At 42.7% G+C, this 22207-nt stretch overlaps 1 protein-coding gene across 3 annotated transcripts; it reads left to right on the top strand.

Moving 5' to 3' along the window:
• Positions 1 to 1254: 1254 nt before the first annotated feature.
• RBBP9 (RB binding protein 9, serine hydrolase) lies at positions 1255 to 20297 on the top strand. Of its 3 annotated transcripts, none has more exons than XM_033937143.1 (6): positions 1255 to 1430; positions 3367 to 3409; positions 8857 to 8962; positions 10073 to 10158; positions 15105 to 15149; positions 17322 to 20297. In XM_033937143.1, the coding sequence occupies exons 1-6, from the start codon at positions 1320 to 1322 to the stop codon at positions 17546 to 17548; spliced, it is 618 nt and encodes a 205-aa protein (XP_033793034.1). In that variant the 5' UTR covers positions 1255 to 1319; the 3' UTR covers positions 17549 to 20297. The 3 variants fall into 3 exon arrangements, with proteins under 3 accessions (XP_033793034.1, XP_033793035.1, XP_033793036.1); XM_033937145.1 differs by lacking the exon at positions 1255 to 1430 and adding an exon at positions 1537 to 1798; XM_033937144.1 differs by lacking the exon at positions 15105 to 15149.
• The last annotated feature ends 1910 nt before the right edge of the window (positions 20298 to 22207 follow it).

Here is a 22207-nt window from a genome sequence, read left to right as displayed (position 1 = left end):
TTAAGGGCTCCTTTTACAAAGATGCGCTAGCATTTTTAGCACACACACCAGATTAGTGTGCGCTACCCAAAAAGCTACTGCCTGCTCAAGGCGAGGCAGTAGCGGCTAGCACACGTGGCATTTTAGCGCACGCTATTCCGCGCGTTAAGGCCCTAACACACCTTTGTAAAAGGAGCCCTAAAACAATCACACTACTCCAAGGGACCCAATTATTCAACACTCCAAACACCCCTGATATACATTCACTTCAGAAAAAGGAGGACAGTTTGAGACATCAGGGTTTTACTTCCATGGTCATTTTGCTATGCTGTGTTAATGACTTAATTAGTGTGTATTAAGCCCATAGATATACAATGGGCTGTTCAAAATTTAATCAGCGCTAAATCCATTAGGACCCCCTAGAAAGACAGTGATTTAAACAAATAAAATAACAAAAAAAGGAACACTAAAGTCACTTCACTGGCTTTCATTTTCTTCTGCCCCTTTACCAGTTTCCATGTGAAGTCAAAACCAATAGAGCCCCATGGTCTTGTGAGACCCAAGGACAGATAGGAAAAATGCTTGAAGTACCTGTATGTAAACTACTTTGAGTGTGGTTGTAAAACTACAAAAAGGTGGTATACAAGTCCCAGTCCCTTCCCTTTCCCTAACACTGTGCATCTAGCAGTTTATGACCTACCTACCTATTTTTATCTGTTGTTGGCCATACATTTCCCATCAATGATCACCAGTTAGATAGTGTGGCTGAAAGAAGTCATGTTTAAAGCCCTCTTTAAATTACCCAGGTTTTGGCAGCAGTTTCTGCTCTCTCCGTCTTTCCACACCCTCTACATTAACAGCACCCCTAAACTCTGGTCCCTAATGGAATCATGCAACTTCACTTTACAGTACTGTTTTAATTTAAACGACTAGTGTAATACCCAAAAGGTTTTGGAAAGTGAGTGCCTATTCAATACATATGTAGCTTATTTTTGCGTTTGTTTGTTTTTGGCACACGCTCGCATTTCTTTATTTCTCCTTCTCCTCAAATTAAAGGATGGATCCCGCAGATGAAATGGCTACTTCAGGATCCTGTTTTTTAAAACTTCACGGATCCGTCTTCTATCCGGACTCTGCATCGACGAGCAGGAAAAGCAGCCGAACCCAGAGTCTACGATGGTCTCCTTCGAAATTCGATTCCTTTTCCTATTCCCCCCTCCCGACTCACTGCTTGTTAACTATCGTGTATCGTCTCAACTACAACTCCCATGATGCTCTATTAGCTGTGCCTTCCTGCTTTGAGAAATTGGAAGTCTTTTTTTCTGTAGCTCTTTGGGATCATGTCTGGAGAAAGACTGACTCCTAAAAAAGCGGCGATAGTGCCTGGAAACGGGGCAGGCAACGTAGAATCTTGCTTGTGGTACGGTTGGACAAGAAAAAGACTAGAAAAAGTGAGTAAAATGGGAATCCTGGAGAGCCTGGTTTTACCTTGTACCAGTGTTTCTTCTACAAGCTTTCTTTCCTTAGACTTATTGCCAACTTATGATATTTAGATGATCTGTGGCGTTAGATTTGAGTATGGTTCAACACTGTCAACTTACCCAGTTCCATGAGAAAGATTTTACGCTCGTCCAAGTTTTCTGACAAGCTTGCACTGTGGGATCTGCAGTACTGATTTCGTTGGGTAGAACTAGGAACAACAAATACCAAGTTGCTTTGGGATGAAAAATTTAAAATTAGGACCAGCTGATCAAAAAGTCTTCCTCCTGGAATTAGGCAACATGGCAGCTCTGTGTGTATTTGCAAACAGCTCACACTGGTTGGTATTATGCATATTTCATGTGTTCTATTGAGGTATTTTTGAAGAAATATGGATTATGATGGTAATGAGAACCCCAAGTTTATCTTTTGTGCCCAATTTAGCTCTGTCCTACTATTACTAGTATTAATTATTTCTATAGTGCTACCAGACGTATGCAGCGCTGTCCTGTTGCATTGCCTAACGTTCCAATAGGGGGGCTTCTATTACTATTTATTGACCACAAATAATCTCTTGTCTTGTCCTGTCCATGGTCTTGGAAATATTTATTGACCACAAATAATCTCTTGTCTTGTCCTGTCCATGGTCTTGGAAACACCCCAGCTAGTCAGGTTATCAGGACATCCACAATGAACATTTTTGAGACAGATTTGCATGTAGTGGAGGAGGCAGTTGCTTGCAAATCTCTCTCATGAATATTCTGTGGATATCTTAAAAACTTGACTGGCTGGGTGTCTCCAGAACCAGGTTTGGGAATTGCTGGCTTATCCCATGTCTTCTTCAGTTATGTAGTTCCCTCCATATGTTCAAAAGGTGTGAGCTGAATCCTAAATAAATTCATACATTCCAAGTCCTCTGCACTGGGTGAGAGTCTCTGGCTTAATAAGTTCATCTACTAGTCTTTTGTAATAAACTTCCACTCAATAGAGCATCCTACCACCTCTGACTCTCTGTCTAGTATATCAAGTTGCTCAAACCTTATGAGTTGAAACATCCTGTTGTTGATCTCACAAATTTCCTGCTCTTCAGCAGAGTAGGGCCCAGTTGGCGTCAAGGACCCTGGAGCTGTGCCTCAGTTACATCTCTCAGCTTTGTCAAGAGGAGTTGTTGTGGCAGTGGGGCCCTGTACAATTGTCCTACTTGCCCCTGCCCCTATCCCTAATGCTGGTCCTAAAGTAGAGCAACAGAGCTAGTGTTAGTGAAACTTTTCTGTTGAATTCACTTAAGAATATAAAAATACTGGGTCAGATAAAAGTCCATCAAACACAGTTTCCTGTTTCCAACAGTGGACAATCCAAGTTACAAGTACCTGTCAGGATCCCTAAAAGTGGCAAGATTTCTTATCACTTACCCCCAGGATTGGGCAGTGGCTTTCCTAAAGTTTACCGTAATAAATTGTTGTGGTTATCTGTCAAGATGTAATACTTTCTTACCAGGTGGGGTCATTACCCTTCAAATCAAAACTGCCCTCTGCATGGAAAATTGATACTTTGATATCATTTTCTAATGTACTTAAACTACAGAAGAGGAGAAGGAAAAGCCTTCCACAGAAATTTGCAGGTATTAGCAGTGAACTTTTATGCCTCCTCTTTGCCGTATCTTGCTACTACAGAAACAGGAAGTTGTGGCAGAGGAGAGGTTTCTGGGTTAGCGACAGGGAGCCTGTAGGAATGTAATTGCAAGGACTTCGGGAGCCGAGCCTGCTCCCCTGATGCCAGTCTTGATAAAGTCCTCTACTGTGGGGTGGGGGGCCTGATCCCAAATTAGGTGGTCCATGGCCTGGGGCAGTCTAGTATCATTTTGAACCTGCAGCTTATTAACCTAACAAAAAGGTCTTTTCTTCACAGATTCCAAATTTCCAATGCCTCCTACGGAACATGCCAGATCCAAGTAAGTCAGCTGGCTTGATTTATTTTCTTTTGGTTGGGCCATGTACTTTTGCTTCGCGTGAACTCATGAAGCTGCCCTTGGACTAGGTAGCAAGAGAGAGAGAGAAAGCAAGAGCACATGCTGGCAGCAGGGAAGGTTTCTCTCCTTACATTTGCTGTACTTAGTTGTGAGCTAGAATGCTTGAATAGTGCAATCTGTTTATCTAGCATTAGTAGAAACTTTTGATTTCAAATCTTGAATGTGTATAAATCTAGGAATACACGGTATAACGGATATGAACAGAAGGGCAATCGGAGCTTGATTGTCACACTGTGTGTGATGTTTCAGACTTTTGGAAACCGCAGCATAAAGTTGATAATCTGTGATGCTTGACTGGTGCTATCAATTGAGTACACATCTACTGGCACAGTAGAAAAAAAAGTAATGGGGATCAATATTCAAAGCAATTTAACTGACTAGAAACAGCTCCTGGCCAGTTAAATAGCTTGTCCAGGGCTAACCAGTCATGTTCAGTGACACTTAACTGGATAGTACTGCTAAAAATGTCTGGTTAGTGCCCAATGTAAAATCAGCTATTTTGGGGGCATTCTAGGGGCAGAGTTAGCACTTGGCTGGTTAAGTGCCAATATTCAGCACTTAACTGGCCAAGGTAACTGCATAAAAATCAGTCCCATCTTTATGCAGTTCACTATAGCCAGTTTAATGCTGAATATCACACTTAACTGGCTTTCACCGGCTCCGTATACCTGGAAATTCAATGCTGAAGCTGACATTGCTGCCTGGATATCTCACTTTACACTTATCCACGTTGAACCTCATCTGCCATGTTGATACCCATTCTTCGAGCCTGATTATGTCACGTTGCAGATCTTCGCAATCCCCCTGCGTCTTCACTACTCTGAATAACTTCGTATTGTCCGCAAATTTAATTACCTCGCTCGTTGTACCTATGTCCAGATCATTTATAAAGATGTTGAACAGCACGGGTCCAAGCACTGAGCCCTGCGGCACTCCACTGGTGACGCTCCTCCAGTTCGAGTATTGTCCATTTACCCCCACTCTCTGTTTCCTATGCTCCAGCCAGTTTTTAATCCACATGAGTATTTCACCCTCAATTCTATGGCTCGCAATTTTTTGAAGTAGTTGTTCATGTGGAACCTTGTCAAACGCCTTCTGAAAGTCCAGATATACAATGTCGACCGGGTCGCCCTTGTTTATCTGTCTGTTTACTCCCTCGAAGAAGTGCAGCAAGTTTGTCAAACAAGATCTGCCTTTGCTGAAACCATGCTGGCTGGTCCTCATCAGCCCATGTCCGTCAAGGTGATAAATGATGCAGTCCTTTATCAGTGCCTCTACCATCTTTCCCGGTACCGAGGTCAGACTCACCGGTCTGTAGTTTCCCGGGTCTCCCCTTGAACCTTTTTTGAAGATCGGCGTAACATTCGCCACCTTCCAGTCCTCCGGAATCTTTCCCGATACGATCGACAGATTGGCTATTAGTTGAAGCAGTTCAGTTATGGTCCTTTTCAGTTCCTTATCTGGTCCCGGGGATTTATCGCTCTTAAGCCTATCAATCTGCCTGCATACCTCTTCTAGACTGACCGTTAACCCTGTCAGTTTCCCGTTTTCACTCCCAGCATATAGCCTAACAGGTTACGGTATTCTGTGTATATCCTCTTCGGTAAATACAGACGCAAAAAACGTGTTCAGTCTGTCAGCGATTGCTTTGTCTTCCTTTAGCGCTCCCTTTATTCCTTGGTCATCCAACGGTCCCACCTCTTCCTTTGCGGGTCGTTTCCCTTTAATATATCGAAAGAATGGCTTGAAGTTTTTCACCTCCTTGGCTATTTTCTCTTCGTAATCTCTTTTGGCCCCTTTTACCGCCTTATGGCACCTGCGTTGATGCTGTTTGTGCTTATTCCAGTTTTTCATTTGTTTTTGATCTTTTTCATTCCTTAAATGAGTTTTTTTTGTCTCTGATCGCTTCCTTTACCTCTACAGTGAGCCACGCTGGTTCTTTATTCTTTTTCCTCTTTGATCCCTTGTTGATACGCGGTATATATATATTTTGCGCCTCGGTGATCGTATCCTTAAAAAGAGACCAAGCTTGCTCTAGCGTCTTTACAGTGTTTATCCTCTTCTTAATCTTCTTCCCCACCATGCGTCTCATCCCTTCATAATTCCCTTTTCGGAAGTTTAGCACTGTAGCTGTTGTTCTGGACTGATGTTTTGCTCCTGTTTCCAGGTTGAAGCGGATCATATTGTGATCGCTGTTTCCCATGGGCCTTTCTACTTCTACATCTTGTGCCGATCCTCACAATCCATTTAGAATTAGGTCCAGAATTGCGTTTCCTCTCGTATTTTCCTTGACAAGTTGTTCCAGGAAGCAATTGTCTACCGTTTCCAGGAACTTGGTCTCTCTAGCACAGCTGGAGGTGCCTAGGTTCCAGTCTATCCCCGGATAATTGAAGTCACCCATGATAACTGCATTGCCTCCCTTGCAGTTGCGTTTCATCTCATCTGTCATTTCTTCATCAATTTCTTTGGACTGCCCTGGGGGTTGGTAGTAGATGCCTATTCTCGTTTCCGGTCCATTGGCTCCCAGAATTTTGACTCATAGAGACTCTAACTTATCCGTCTGTTGTGGCATGTTCTCTCCAGTAGATTCAATTCCCTCTTTAATATATATGGCAATGCCTCCTCCTTTATGAGTCACTGTCTCTGCGGTATAGTTTGTATCCCAGTAGCACCGTGTCCCAGACATTTTCATCAGCCCACCATGTTTCCGTGATGCTGATGATGTCAACGTTTTCCTTTTGTGCCACAGCCTCTAATTCACCCATCTTACTTCTAAGGCTCCTTGCGTTCGTGTACAAACACTTGAGTTTGCAGCCTGTTCCCTTCTTGAATGTCCTTCCCTCTTGTGTCCCTTTTCGTCTGTCTTGTCTGCAATCTGGCAAGTCTTCCCCTCCATTTTCCTGCACGGTATCCTCCGGGTATACCGGTTTCAGAACCATTGATTCTCTTTCTCAGTCGACTATCGGCTTTCCCCTTCTTCCTAGTTTAAAAATCTCTCAACTTCTCTCTTGATGTTTCTTGCAAGTAGCCTCGTTCCGTCTCTGCTGAGGTGGAGTCTGTCTTTCCTGAATAACTTGCTCTTCCCCCAGAATGTCGTCCAGTTCCGCACAAAGTGGAATCCCTCTTCCTCACACCAGCGCCGCATCCACGTGTTGACTGTGTCCTGTGTCCTTAGTGCCCCCAGTGCCTCCGTCCCGTGTCCATAGTGCTCCCAGTGCCTCCGTCCCGTGTCCATAGTGCCCCCAGTGCCTCCGTCCCGTGTCCATAGTGCCCCCAGTGCCTCTGTCCCGTGTCCATAGTGCCCCCAGTGCCTCCGTCCCGTGTCCATAGTGCCCCCAGTGCCTCTGTCCCGTGTCCATAGTGCCCCCAGTACCTCTGTCCCGTGTCCATAGTGCCCCCAGTGCCTCCGTCCCGTGTCCATAGTGCCCCCAGTGCCTCCGTCCCATGTCCATAGTGCCCCCAGTGCCTCCGTCCCGTGTCCATAGTGCCCCCAGTGCCTCCGTCCCGTGTCCATAGTGCCCCCAGTGCCTCCTTCCCGTGTCCATAGTGCCCCCTGTGCCTCCTTCCCGTGTCCATAGTGCCCCCAGTGCCTCCGTCCCGTGTCCATAGTGCCCCCAGTGCCTCCTTCCTGTGTCCATAAGGCCCCCAGTGCCCCCTTCCCATGTACTTAGTGCCCCCAGTGCCTTCTTCTCATGTCCTTAGTGCCTCCGTCCTGTGTCCATAGTGCCCCCAGTGCCCCTGTCCTGTGTCCATAGTGCCCCCAGTGCCTCCGTCCCGTGTCCATAGTGCCCCCAGTGCCTCCGTCCCGTGTCCATAGTGCCTCCGTCCCGTGTCCATAGTGCCCCCAGTGCCTCCTTCCTGTGTCCATAGTGCCCTCAGTGCCTCCTTCCTGTGTCCATAAGGCCCCCAGTGCTCCCTTCCCATGTACTTAGTGCCCCCAGTGCCTCCTTCTCATGTCCTTAGTGCCTCCGTCCTGTGTCCATAGTGCCCCCAGTGCCTCCGTCCAGTGTCTATAGTTCCCCCAGTGCCTCCGTCCCGTGTCCATGGTGCCCCCAGTCTCTTCTCATCTGCCCTGGGTACTGGAAGGATTTCCAAGAATGCTGTCCTCTGGGTTCTGGTCTTCAGCTTCCTTCCTAGCATCCGGAACTGGTCCTTCAGTACTTCTCTGTTGTAGTTCCTGTTGCTCACATTTTTCGTCCCCACATGGATCAGCACCGCCATATCTTCTTCATTCATATTGGTGATGATCCTGTTGATACGGCTCATTATGTCTTCTATCTTGTCTCCCGGTAGCCAGGTTACCAGTCGATCTAGTCTTCCTCCTGCTATATGACTGTCGACTTGTCTGATGATAGAGTCCCCCATGACGATTGCTGTCCTCTCTATCTTCTCTTGATTCTCCATCCACAAGTCTGTGTCCTTGGTGTATGTCCATCTCTCCAACCGTAGGTCCGTGTCCTTCGTTCCTGTCCATTTCCTCTCATCCTGGTGTTCGTCTTCTTGTTTTTTAGTAGGACAAGACCAAGCAGAAGAAACAGGAGATGATTAGAGACTATAGAACCAACTGTACTAAACAGTTTTATTTTATGTCTATGGGAAAAATGCTTGTTATATTGAATCCCCATCAGTGGAGTTTCAGGTGCTGAATTTTCTCCAAATCATCTAGTGTTTAAGTACGGATATGGCAGTTTTAATATCCATATTGCTTCCTTAAGAATTGGATTACTTAAGCTTTGGTTCTCATTGTATCTGTGGGAAAAGATTTTAGTAAATTGGGCCTTTTAAAAACTTAGAGGAAAATTTTCAGTATTAGTTAACTAGCTCAGAAGAGGCTTCTACCCAGTTAACTAGTACTGACTGGATCATCAACAACAGGAGCATAGTATAGAGCTTCCTGGTTTATACAAACACAGCCGACATGGCCATGTTTTGCCTAAATAGCTGCCTCTGGAGTGTATATCTATAAACATATACAATATTAGTACTGGTAATAAAGCTTCACTTCAAAGCTATGATGAAATCCTAAAAAACAGATACATTTTTCACCTTCAGCCTTTGAAATTATGGAGCTTAGAATTTTTGGTCTGCCCCTTTTAGGATTTGCACATTAGCTGTGAAAAAGAATTGCAGTATTGAATGTGGATGAGTTGAAACGTAAGACTTGTTTACTGTTTGCTTGACTGTAGCTGCAGGAAGGGCTTAATCTTACTAGCTTGGGTCTGGTGAAGTTTGAGAGTATGGAAAGAGTTGGCAATATGAGAGAGGATTCCAAGGAGTGAATATCTTGCAGTATCTTTTCAGCTCAGGAAGTTCTCAGAATTGAGACCACTGTGAAGGTTAACCCCAGTTTATTCTTGTCTGTTGATCAGTTACAGCTAGAGAAAGTCAGTGGCTTCCTTTTATGGAGTCGGAGCTCCAGTGTGATGAGAGAACCGTGATTATTGGACATAGCTCTGGAGCAGTTGCTGCCATGAGGTATGGTATTGGACATGCATTTCACAGCATTAATCTGACAGTGTTCCTTCTGAATAGTTTTATTATTTGCTGATGTCAGAAAGTTATTCAAGTTGTTAAATTGCAAGAGGATTGTGAAAAATTGCAGGGGCACCTTGCAAGACTTGTATACTGGGCAGCCAAATGACATTTAATGTGAGCAAGTGCAAAGTGATACATGGTTCCACATGAAGAAAGCAAATAGAATGGGCTAGATTTACTAACCTGCCTGATCGGGCCCGATTTGGGCGATCCGGGCAGGTCTGATGAATTCACAAAACTGCAACATGCAGATGAAGGCGATCGGAGGAACGCCCCCATCTGCTGGCACGGATCACTATATAGCGATCCCCCGCACATGCGCAGACCATCTTTACCAGAGATTGTGATGAAAGCAGTTAGCTTAGCAGGTGGCTTTGACTGTGAAGGGGTATCCAGTAGAGCTGCCCGATTCAAATCAATTCACATCGGTTGAATCTAATCGATTCGATCTGGAAAAAAGTCAGCCTTCCTCTCTGTCAGGTCCTGCCTTCACACATGCCCATGACATCATCATGTCAACGTCCGCACACTTCCGGATGCTTCGAGGCATGGCACTCTACATTTAGTGTGTCGCGGCTTGACAAAGTTTGCGAGACGCTGCTAATACACACTCTAATAACAGTTCTCCTTTCATCCCATTTCAGGACAAAGGAGCTATTCTGAGGCAACCTCCTCTTAAAGGAACTCCTGCCTTATATTTTGCTTTTGCCAACAATCACGGACTTCTCAGAACAGATCATTTTACAGAAAATTGTTATAGGGTATATGATGTATGCATGGCTGAAGTTCCACCACCTCCTGAAATTCTGTGGTCTGTCTGTTTCTGAAATCCATCCATTGGCTGATTTCCATTGCTTTGTACAAGCTCTAACGTGCCATTGTGAATAACAATAATATTTTTATTTATAAATTTTCTATCTTATCTTTTTACAATGAAATCCTTCACCTGCAATGTTTAAAAGCATATAAAATAAGATTGTGACAGGACGCAATGCTTTTGTAAGACAGGAGAGGAGCTCTTGCTGACTGATAGCTTGTTCTTTTCCTCAGGTATGCTGAAACCCACATGGTATATGCCATTATTCTAGTGTCTGCTTATACTTCAGACTTAGGGGATGACAATGAGAGAGCAAGTGGTAAGTCAGGCAGCTTTATTATTTTTTTTTCTTTTAACATGGAATTCTCTGTCCTTAGAAGGCTGGGAATATAATGTCATAATATGCAACCAATTTGTTATGACATTTCATACTAAATAATTGTTTACTGGCAGGAACACTTATTTTTTGCAAAGGGTGAAAAATGATGGAATGTTATAAGAATCTTTGAATGGTATTAAAGCCAGATACAGAAAGATGTTTTCAGGCACTGGGAGAACATCTGAGCCAATGGGGCCAATTAGTCTGGGGGACTAATACAAAGGATTGATTTAAAATAAATTGGTGGCAGTTCTATAAGTGAGTGCTTCCATGTAGGCACTTTGGGCCTGATTCTATAAATGGCGCCTACATTATAGGCACTGCTCGGTATGGTTGTTAATCAGCCGCTAGGTGCCACTTTATGGAACTTTGTTATATCTTTTCTATTTTAATAATTATTTACTCAGATACTTTAACTAGATTGTGAGCCTTTGGGACAGATAGAGAAGTTCTAAGTACCTAATTTTATTTTATTGTAAACCGCTTAGATCTGTAATATGCTTAAGCGGGATATCAAACGTTAATAAAACAAACATAAAACATAAACTTATAGAATGCCACCTAGCAGTGCCTAGGCATGCTTAGATGTCGCTAGGTGTCCTGGAGGTGGGCGCCAGTATATTAGGCCAGGTTTTACTAGGCCTAATTCACCGGCGCCTAACTTGAATACCTAGCAACACTTAAATCTACCGCACCTATTCTCTGCCCTTAACCATTCCTACTTTTCAGGTCAGCATTTAGGCATTGTGCAGAATTCTGCACCTAACTTTTAATTTTTTTAATCAATTTATCAATTAACTTCAATGGCGCAGTCAATTACCACACCATTTAAGTTAATTGATTGAATTTAGATAGGTGTGGATTTTAGGTAGGTGGCACCAGGTCGGCTCAATTTGGGCAATGTTTATAGAATCTGGCCCTTTTTTGCTGCACTGTGTACCAAATTCCACTACAGAACACTAGCATAGCCAGGCCTTGGTGCACCTACAATTTAGATGTACTTACACTAGCTATAGACCTGGTATAACTGTGGGTGTTTTGGAGTGACCTGAGGGGGGGGGACCAGGGGATCAGATCTAGACATCTTTTGAGATACCTGACTGGCTGAAATTTGATAATTTCTATAAAAAGTATGTTAAATCATACTGTATTATGGATCTATGTTCACCTGTAGTAATGCCTACTACTTTTAAACTCCATCTGTATAAATGGGTATGTGCATAATATGCTAGGAGGAGGAACATTTCTTATACGAATTGTCATATAGTTCTTATAAAACCTATAGTAAAGAACCCTCAATATTGAATAATAGTATTATCGAACTATAGACCATTTGCATCAATTCCTTTGGTTTTCAAGATAATGGAGGGGATAGTGAATGATAAATTAGTGGAATTTTTGGATAGGTTTAATGTACTATATCTGTCTCAGTCAGGGTTTTGTTCTATGTTGAGCACTGAAACAATTATGGTCACAGTACCTTCATTCCCTATTTAGTGAGGGTAAAAATGCATTGATCCTCCAGTTTGATTTTGTCAAGTGCTTTCAATCTGAGAGATCATAAGATTTTGTTGGACAATCTTGGGAGTATCCGGAAAAGTTTTAGATTGACTTAAGGCATTTTTACAGTCTAGACATGATTAAGTCTTTATAGGTGATCAGTTATTTTAAGAAGTGGAGCAATCTTGCTGGCATATCACAGGGTTCACCCTTTTCTTCCTCTTTATTCAATGTATATTTGTCATCTTTAGGTTATGTTTTAACACAAAATGGGTTATTATGTTGGCCTAACTCTGTGTTTGTTTTGTGTGACATGAACTCCAGAAGCAAAAGTCCTTTACCATTCTAGAAGACAGTTGCCATGACTTTTGCTTGCAGATTTTTCTGTCTTGAACTTTTTTGGGGTGGGGATGACTTGTGCTTTCACTGCTTTGATCCCATTTTGGACTCAGGATCTCTGTGATAGACCAAAGTCTCATCTCCAGTCACCAAACGAAAAAAATTCACATGGTCTTCATGGAGCATCTCCAAGTTCTCCCGACAGCACTGGAGCCTTGTGGCCTTCTGACATGGCTAAGTGGCCCTTGGAAGAGAACCCCAGAAGGGGAGGAAGAGTACCTCCTTCCAAAAGAAAGCCTCCAAGAAGGACTACTGTGGACATATTTTCACCCTGAGATAAAAAGGAGGCAGTGACCAAAGACCTGTAGATTGGAAAAGCACACCTTGTCACAGTCCTGGGAAACTGGGACTCTCCGGATGACCGTTGAGTAGATGAATACTGGCTGTGGCCCAACTGTCAGTAAGCCCACAATGGAGAAAAATAATCATAACGCAAGCTCATTTGAGCATTCAGTCTTCAATGAATTTTTTATTCTAGTAGGGTCAGACAGTAGAAATATCCATGTATATTGCAAACTTTGTCCATCGGCTTCTAAGCAGGCCTACAGCTGTGCAATCAATACTACAGCAAATCTTAAGATGTACCTGCAAAATGTCCACCCAGCTGAGCATGATAAACTGCCTTTGTTGAAGAGATCAGCAAGCTGTTCTTTGTCAGATGCATCAGAATTCCTGCCAAAGAAACAGCAAACTTTGGCTGCTTCATGGAGCAGTAATGAGGGCATCATTATGTCACAGAAAAGGGTCAATAATCTCATCATGAATTTTATTATTGGGGACATGTAAGTCTTCTCAGTTGCCAAGTCACCAGAATTTGTTCAGTTGGTCACTGGTCTTCAACCAGGGAAAATCATATTGACTTGCAAGGCTCTTACTGGATACATTGAGGGTTAGTATTGTAAGATGACAGAATAAGCAGTCACTTGTGACTGAAGTCTGCACAATAGATGACATATGGACCTCCCACAACAGAAGCTTTTTTGGAGTTAACATACATTGGATCAAGATCAGCACATTGGAATGAGTCTGCAGAACTGGATGTTTGTGAGGATGACATACTTTCAACCTGATAGCATCCACAGTTGAGAAGATCCAATCCAAATTTCGTATCGCTAACAAACTTCTCTGCAGTTACTGATAATGCATCAAATTTTAAGGCATTCTCAGAGACAGAAACAACAGTCGTAGAACCAACACAAGTTGTGCCCTCACAAATTGACAATGGAGAGGTGTCCTTCACAAATATTGCAGACATCCTAAACAACCAAACAGCTGCAGAAGCAACATAGTATGCACTTCCATCTCACCATCATTGTAGTACTTACACAATGAACTTGATTGCTGTGTTTGATTTTAGAAGGGGCCAATGAAGATGCAAATTACAAGAAGTTAAAGCCATAGAACCATGGTGAAATGCAGTGCCCTCTGGAACAAGTGCAGTAAAAGTCCACAGGCAGCTGAAATGGTGTATATAAGTTTGGAAACCACACTTGCGTACCAAATATTACTAGATGGAATTCATTCTATTATGTTGTTGGCAAAGTGTATTTTATTGTGGAGAAGTCTGAAACTGTGCTCAATGACATCTGTGAGAAGTTTTCCTTAACAGCTGTTTATTCAAATGAAATTGCTTTCATGGCAGAGTATATTAAAGTGAGTAAACCAATTGCTATGAAACTAGACACACTGCAGGCTGAAGACCAGTGTTTCATGGGAGTTCTTCTGCCAACGATTTCTTCTCTGTGTGAACATCTTACCTCCATCAGGTTGTCACTTAAATTTGCCAGCCCACTTGTTGATGCTCTAATGCAGTGTTTCTTAAACTTTCTCGAGCCTGGGCACACTAAAGGTAGTGGCCACGGCTTGAGGCACCCAGAAGTGCGTGGATGTTGCTGTGATGACATCATATGCGTGACATCATCACATCAACATCTGTGCATGTGCAGAGGCCCTCTAGCTGGGCCCTGAGATGCAAGTAGGGGGTGCCAGCAGGGAAGAGGACCAGAGAGGCACTGGTGCCAGCTGATTGTCTACAGCAGTGTTTCTCAACTACTTCAAGCTAAGTACCCTAACAAATATCAACTGAGTGCCCCAAACATAGAAACAATGAGGCAGATAAGGGCCAAATGGCCTATCTAGTCTGCCCATCCAAAGTAACTATTATTTCTTTCTCTGTCTGAGAGATCCCACGTGCATATCCCAGGCCTAACACAGACCTCCCTAGGCCCATCCAAGCTCTGCCTCAGATCCCATCCCCTGTACTAATTGTAATGCAATTTTTTCCATTCATTTTTCATATACACACAATATACACAGCAGATATAAATTCGTTGCTGATGTCATCATCAGTGATGTGGCAGAGGAACACCCAGCAGGGAGAAGAGAAGGCCGCGAAGCAGCCTGATTAGATTTTTGCCGATTCTGCCGTTTGCAAGGTATATCAGTCTCGCAGTCAGCGGCATTCTAATGGGAGGGAGAGATGGAAGTGTCAGCACGAGTTCAGCTGCACAAGAGGGGAATAGAAAGTTGTTGCACGGGGGGAGGGGGGGAAGGGAAGGGAGGGATTGAAGTTGTGCAAGGGTTCTGCTGCACAAGGGATGGGAGGGAGGAAAGGCTCAAGGGGATGGGTGAGAGGGGAGGAAAGATGCTTCACTTGGAGGGGGGAGAGAAAGGAGAGGAAGAATTGGGGTGGAGGAGAGGAAGGGAGAGATGATAATTGTACGTGAAAAAAAGGAAGATCTATCCTGAAAATAAGACCTAGTGCGTTTTTTTGGCCCAAAATTAATATGACAGTGTCTTATTTTCGGGGAAACACGGTAGTTACTTTCTATCCCATGTAACTAGTAATAGTAACTAACTACTTTCTTACACTGGCTGCTGTCAAGAAATGAACAATTACATCTTATCATTTTCTTTCCTTAAGTCACAGCAGATGAATCCAGAGTCCCACCCTTTTTAAGTTGCTTTGTTTTTCTTTGATTCTGTAGGGATTTTTCCTTTGGACTTCTTGGAGTGCTGCTGGTATCATGGCTGTGAGGAGAGAGTTCTGGTTTTCATTGTTTCATTACTGTATTTGTCCTTCTGCTTTATAATGAGAAATACTGGCTGACCAAGGAGCTTAACAATCCTAAATGAGAGAGCTCAGTTTAATGTTCGCTATCTCCACCTGCTGATAGATGGTCAAAAGCCATGTCTCTGGATTTATCTGCTGTGACTAAAGGAAAGAAAATTATCAGGTAAGACATGGTTTTTCTTATATGAAGGAAACCCTGTGTGGCCTATTCAAGAAAAAAAGAGCATCATATGAATCCTGTATATGTAATCAGTAGATATTAAAATGACATGATAAACAAGATGAAAAGATCAATAAGCTAGAGCCACCCTTGTCCTGTTAACCCATGCCACTTATGGGTGCTCTAATATCTGCGAAAGGAGTAGCAATCAGTCAATTTCAACTGATGTTGAAGCTGAATGCTAAACTGTGCTCAAGCAGCATAGAAAAAAAAGCCTACAAAAATGTCCCTAATTAGTAAAAAGAATATGGGGGGATTCTATACCTGGGTACTATAATTTAGGTACCCAAATTATATGGGCTGTCAGCCTGTTCCTTAGGAGCAATTAAATGTGTAAGAAATGTTTTGCCTTGCTTTTCTGAAATATGTTGTAAAAACTGTATAGCTGTTTATAGCTATTCTACATACTGTTCTAGATTCTTTAATTTGTAAATTTTCAATTTGTATTTTTTAACTTTTTTAAGGACTGCATTTCAATTAAAATAGGTAATCATGATTAAAAGATATGTTCCTTCCCCGCAGCTCCTTGTGACTCTGGACAACAGAGGGTTAAGCGACTTCCTCAGATGCACAAGGAGCTGCAAGGGCGATAGCAATACTTTTATCATGCAATTTCAACTAAAATTTTAAGAATGTTAGTGTAAGTTGGCTTTGATGCATACAATTATGTATGCACACTTACATCACGTCAATAGTAGGTGTAAATCTGTGTGCCTAAGTGCAACAGTTATATGTGTCATAAATGTTGGCCTTGCCCATGCTCCTAAGGCAGTTCTGCATGTTATTAGAATGCTGCCGAGTGCATGGCTAACCCTTACAAGCTTAACTGTAACACTCGTGTTTAAGAACTTTATAATAGAGAATGACATGGTGGCTGTTACCCACAGGTAGCCCGCCAAAATGGTGGGGAGGGGGGGGGGAAGTGCTCACTGCGGGTACAGGGACAAGGCCATCCACTGCCCCGTGGAGTGGTGAATGGCCTTGTCCCCGCAGTTAAGGGAGGGAATGCGCATGGCCCCTTCCTCCTTACCGGACGAATCTCCCTCCCTTCCCTTTCCAGTTGCATCAGAGAAGAAGCTTCCACCCACAGACACACACGACTGCAGGCAGGCTCCAGCGGCTTGAGCATGTTACTCTGTAAACTTAAAACGCACTGCAAAGGCAAGGGGGAGAGGAGATGCTTTGACCGGGCGAGGGGTGCTTAAGTGCGGTGAGGTGGCGAGAGGGAAGGGTGGTGGTGGTGGAAAAGAACAGACGCTGAAGGTGGGTAGAGAGGAGCAGACGCTGGAAAGGAAGAAGACAGAGATGCCAGACTATGGGGGCAGCGGAGGGAAGAAGATGGGTGCCAGACCAATTGGGAGAGGGGGTGAAGGGAGAGGCACAGTAACAGAGCAAATGGAAGACACAGAGAGAAGACAGACAGTAGATGGAAGGAATTGAATGAGAAGATGAGGAAAGCAGAGACCAGACAACAAAGGTAGAAAAAAAATTTTCTATTTATTTTATTTTATTGCATTAGGATATAGTAGTATATTAGTTATGTTGATAAAAATTTATAAACAAAGCCCTGTCAGCTGAACATCTCTTTCTCTAGTTCAGCAGCCAGAACTTTGATTTATAAGGAAGGAATAAGCTATATATTGCAGTACTGAGGCTTGTATGGATGCTGCGGGATAGTAGTCCCGGGGACAATTTTTTTTCTGCGTGTCATTCTTTACTCTATAACTTATGTGTACAATTGATGTGTAATGTCTGCCCTGTTATAGAATGAGTGGGATACTGTCTGAGGGAACTTGAGCCTAGGTGAAACAACAATTATTTGTCTTGCATAGTTATTTCAGGTGAGAATAACACAGATGACAAGCTAGTCCTAATAAATGATCTTTTGATTCTTTTCTTCTCCGTTCACAGGCTATTTTAATCGTCCCTGGCACTGGGAGAAGATCAGGCAGAACTGCAGGATCATTGTGCAGTTTGGGTCCACAGATGATCCTTTTCTTCCATGGAATGAACAGCAGGCAGTAGCTGACAGTTTGGGAGCTGATCTCCATAAATACACGAACAGGGGTCATTTTCAGAACACTGAATTCAATGAACTGGTCAGCGTGGTTCAAAAAATGCTGACCGCATCTACATAGAAATGTTCTCAGCTCAAATTCTGCTTTTCTTTACTAAGAGGGGCATATTGAAACTTTACAATGTCCCAAATCAACACGTGGACATCCAAGTGCCAATAATCAAAACAAACTTCCTGCCCGCTCAGCTGATGGGGATTCCCCCCTGCCAGAATCAGCTGAGCTACCACATCACCAGATATGAGGAAACAGCCCCCCCCCCCACATCACCTGACACCCCCATACCTTTTGCTGCAAAATCAGCAGGAGGGATGCTGCGAATGATGGGCCTTCCCCCTCCCAGTGCATCTTGGGATGCAGTGGGAGGGAACCTAAGGCCCTGATTGGCTCAAAATGCCCTGTAGGTAGGAGGGAGTGGACTTCCCTCCTGCCAATTTTGTGTGACTGTCTAGATGGCCATCTTGAACCTTCAACCTCCATCTTTGTGTGTATCTTGTTAATCATGCAAGCATAGAACAAATATGTTTAAGAACATTATGACAGGAATATATTTTTGCAGAAACTTGTACTGTTTATGTAAGATGAAATATTTAAGTCTCAGTGAAGCAAAGCAATTAAAAAAAATGTAGGTAGAAAGTCAGGATTTGGTTTATTTCATTCTGAATTGTAAACCCCCAGGTATAGGATTATAGCTATGGTACAGATCCCTTGATCGTGTGGTAGTGTAGCTACAGACTGATAACATATTTAAGATGGTCTGTGAAAATAGCAACGTCATATGGAAATAATTTTAACAGATGCTAAATCCTTTATCAATTTCTCATGTTCTTTTGCACCAAGAAACCCTGTAAAAGTCCTTACACCCCTGTACAGCTTTCACTAAGGTTTTGTAAAAAAGGATCGGAGATCATGTTAAGGCTTTGTAATGGGAACAATAAGAATATATTTCCCTTCTATGAGAGTTTCTTGATTTGTAATCCATCTTGCATACTTAGGGCTAAAGTCAGAAAATAAGACAACACAATACAATTAATTTTCAGTTCACATTTATACTATAATTTAGAAAGGTCTGCTGAGAAAATAGGCATTTCTGAGTCACAAAGTGGCAGAGGAACCAGCTTCTATTTCATCTCCTGCTTCTGTTACTCATGCTTAACTTTTTAGGTTCTAAACTTTGAAATGTTAGCATAGCAGCATTCCTCCTTTTCTTTAGCTGTACTCAACTTTTGCATTGTGATCTTTTTCTAGAGCTGGTGGTTTTGGTAATACTGATATTTGCTTCTCTGCTATCAATAATACCTGTAGGTTTATGTATTATTCTCTCTCAGTAAAGCTGTATACAATACGTATCTTCCTGGTTATTTCTCTAAACTTTATTTTAAAGTAAAACAGTGAGAGAGCAAAGTTGCTTACCTGTAACAGGGGTTCTCCGTAGACAGCAGGGGAATACAGCTACATTTGCTGGTGATGTCCTCTGACTAAGCCTGCCTGTCGGTGCTCTCCCCTAGATTCAGTAGGGTTTGTTTTACTACTGGGCATGTGCGGACACCTTGCCTCCCGAGCTCCACCCTCTGGCTATTCAGTTATGTCACTAGCTTAGGTAACAATTTGTTTAGAGCGGATGAAGGGCAGGCAAGTGTGGCTGCATTCCCCTGCGGTCTACAGCGAACTCCTGTTACAGGTAAGCAACTTTACTTTCTCCGGAGACAAGCAGGAGAAATGCAGGCACACTTGGTGGCAAGTCGCTTCAAGCAAAATTGGGAGGAGGAAAATAATTATAGTGCAAACAAATTGCGGAGGATTAATTATCCAAATTGAAGATCTTGTGCTGAACTCTGGTCCAAACAATAATGCTTAGTGAATGTATTAACAGAGGACCATGTTGCAGCTTTGCAGATATCTGGAATTGGAACTGATTTCAAGTTTGCAGTTGAGGAAACTGTGGCTCGTACTTGATGTGTTCCAATCTGTCCAGGAGGAGATAGCTGAGCTCTAGCATAGCAAAAAGAAATGCAATGAGCAATCCACGAGGATATAGTCCGTTTAGATATTGCGTTCCCTTGAGTGGCTGAATTGAAGAAAACAAAAATTTGATTAGTGGTGTGGATAGCTGCAGTCCTATCCAGGTAGAAAAGTAATGCCCTCCAGCAGTCTAATGTATATAAGGCTCTGCTGATGAAGGATGCGGAGGAAGAAAAAACGATGGCAATGTTATGGACCGATTGATGTGAAAATCCGTAACAACTTTTGGAAGACATTTTGGAGGAGTACTTTATTGGGGAAAAACTGAAGGTATGCGCTTGCAATTCACTAATTCTTCTAGCCAAAGTAAGGGCCACTAAAAAAGCTGTCTTCCATGTTAAGAACTGCAGTGTAGCAGATCTCAAAGGTTCAAAAGGATCTTGCATCAACTGGTCCAAAACAATGTTGAGGTCCCAGGCTAAAGGTGGAGTGCGAAGTAGAGGTCGGAGATTGTTGAAACCTGGTAAAAATCAAGAAACCAGAAGATCTTGTGAAATTGGTTTCCCATCTAGAAAGTGATAGTACGCAGAGATGGCTGAAAGATGAAAATGTACAGAATTGGTCTTAAGACCTGAATCTGTTAAGTATAACAAGTAAGTTAAAATGTGATTAAACGGGCAGCGAAATGGATCTTGAGCTTGTGAACATACCCATATGGAAAATTGTTTCCATTTATTGTTTATTGCTTTATTGTTTATTCAGATTTTTGATTAAACGCTTTTTCGAAACTACAAAGCGTTGAACAAGATTTAAAATAACATTTAAACAAAAATTTAACAATTAAAACATACATTTCTATTAAAAAACTACAAGACTGACAGCAATTACATACTAGGTACATACGGACCGAAAGGCCCCTAAACACGAATAGGAAAAGGGGGAGAAATACAATTGATATAGAAAATGTGAGAAACATTTAAGGTAAACACAAAAAGGGACTGGGAAAATAAATGTAAAAAACAAGAATAGATTAATTTCTAAAATACAATTGATCAATTAAAAGCATCTTTGAAAAGAAAGCACTTTAAATTGCTTTTAAAATTTTTTAAGTTTTTTTCCATTTTTAAGTGTAAAGGAAGAGAATTCCAGATCATAGGGGCTATCACAGAAAAAATTGAGGTACGACATGTACCGATTATTTTTAAAGATGGAATGTTAAGATTGTATTGAGAAATAGATCTTAAAGCACTCGGAGGGTCATATGGGATCAAAAGTCTGTCTATAAATGCTGGTGTATTGGTCTGCAAAGTTTTAAATGTCAGAAGGGCAATTTTAATTGATAAGATTTTCTCATAGATGGTTTTCTTGCTGCAAAAAGGATCATTTATACTGAAGAGACTGGGATATCAATGAGAAATGACTGCTCAATTTCCATGCCATGAGATTGAGTCTTTGAAGATTGGGATGTAACATATGACTGCGCTGTTGGAATAGGAGAGAGGGATGATCCTCTAACTGGAGTGGGGGACCAAGGGATAACAGGTCTGTCTGGGCCAACAAGGCGCTATGAAAATCAGATGAGCGCTGTCTCTGATGGTCTTCTGAATACCCTTGGAAATTAGTTGAATTGGCCTGAAAGCATACAGCAGATTGGAAGTCTGTGGAATTGAAAAAGCATCTCTTGCGACTGCATGAGAGGCAGGTCATAGAAAGCAATACTGGGCACACTGAGCATTGTTTGCAGAAGCACAGAGATCCATCATAGGAGTGCCCCATTGTTGAAAAATGTATTGTACTACTTCTGGATTTAAGGTCCAAGTGAGGATCGAGTTTGCGGCTGAGGGAGTCTGCAATTATGTTCATCTTCCCTGGAATGTACACTGCTTACATTTCCATGGAGAGAGAGAGAGCGCAAAAGTCCATAACAGTGGGCTTCTTTGCAAAGGGGTAAGGACCCTGAGCTCCCTTGCTTGTTTAGATAGAACATCACTACTTGGTTGTCTATTTGAATAAGCAGCCATGTGTTGCAAACCCAAGTGTTGAATGCTTGAAGCGCATAATAAATTGCTTGAAGTTCCAGCAGATTTATGTGAAAATGGAGTTCTCTTTCTGACCACTAATCTTGAGTCTGAAGTTGATTGAGAGGTGCTCGCCAGCCTTTGTTTGAGGCATCTGTGGTAATGGTGAGTAGAGGAAGTGGAGACTGGAACGGACATCCTTGTTTGAAGGACAAAGAGTGAATCCAAGACAGGGAAGCTTTGACTTTGGATGGTAAAGGAACCAAGGTGGACAGCAATTGAGTTCGCTGATTCCAATTTAGCTTGAGATGCCATTGCAGAGGAAGCATGTGCAGCCTGGTATGTGGTACTAGAACAGACGCAGCCATGTGACCTAAGAGGCGCAATACCTCACACGCTGGGAGAGTGGAAGACTGCCTCATCTGATTTGCGAGGGCAATTATTGCTTGATGACGCTCCTCTGGTAGATAGGTCCTTGCAATAACTGTGTCGAGCTATGCCCCAATATATGTGAGGTAATGCACTAGATGGAGTTTTGATTTGTTGAAATTGATTATAAACTCCAGTGCTTGGAAAGAGTGCACTGTGGCTTGAATGGTAATCAACAACTGCTCCTTGGAATATGCTACTAGGAGCCAATCATCCAGGTAAGGAAATACCACATGTTGTCTTTTTCTGAGGTCGGCTGCTACCACCGCCAAACACTTTGAACACACATGGAGCCGATGATAGGCCGAAAGGC

Source organism: Geotrypetes seraphini, chromosome 3 (assembly GCF_902459505.1).
Source record: "Geotrypetes seraphini chromosome 3, aGeoSer1.1, whole genome shotgun sequence".
NCBI lineage: Eukaryota > Metazoa > Chordata > Amphibia > Gymnophiona > Dermophiidae > Geotrypetes > Geotrypetes seraphini.
Note: the sequence above shows the minus strand (reverse complement) of the source record. Positions and strands in the feature narration are given on the sequence as shown.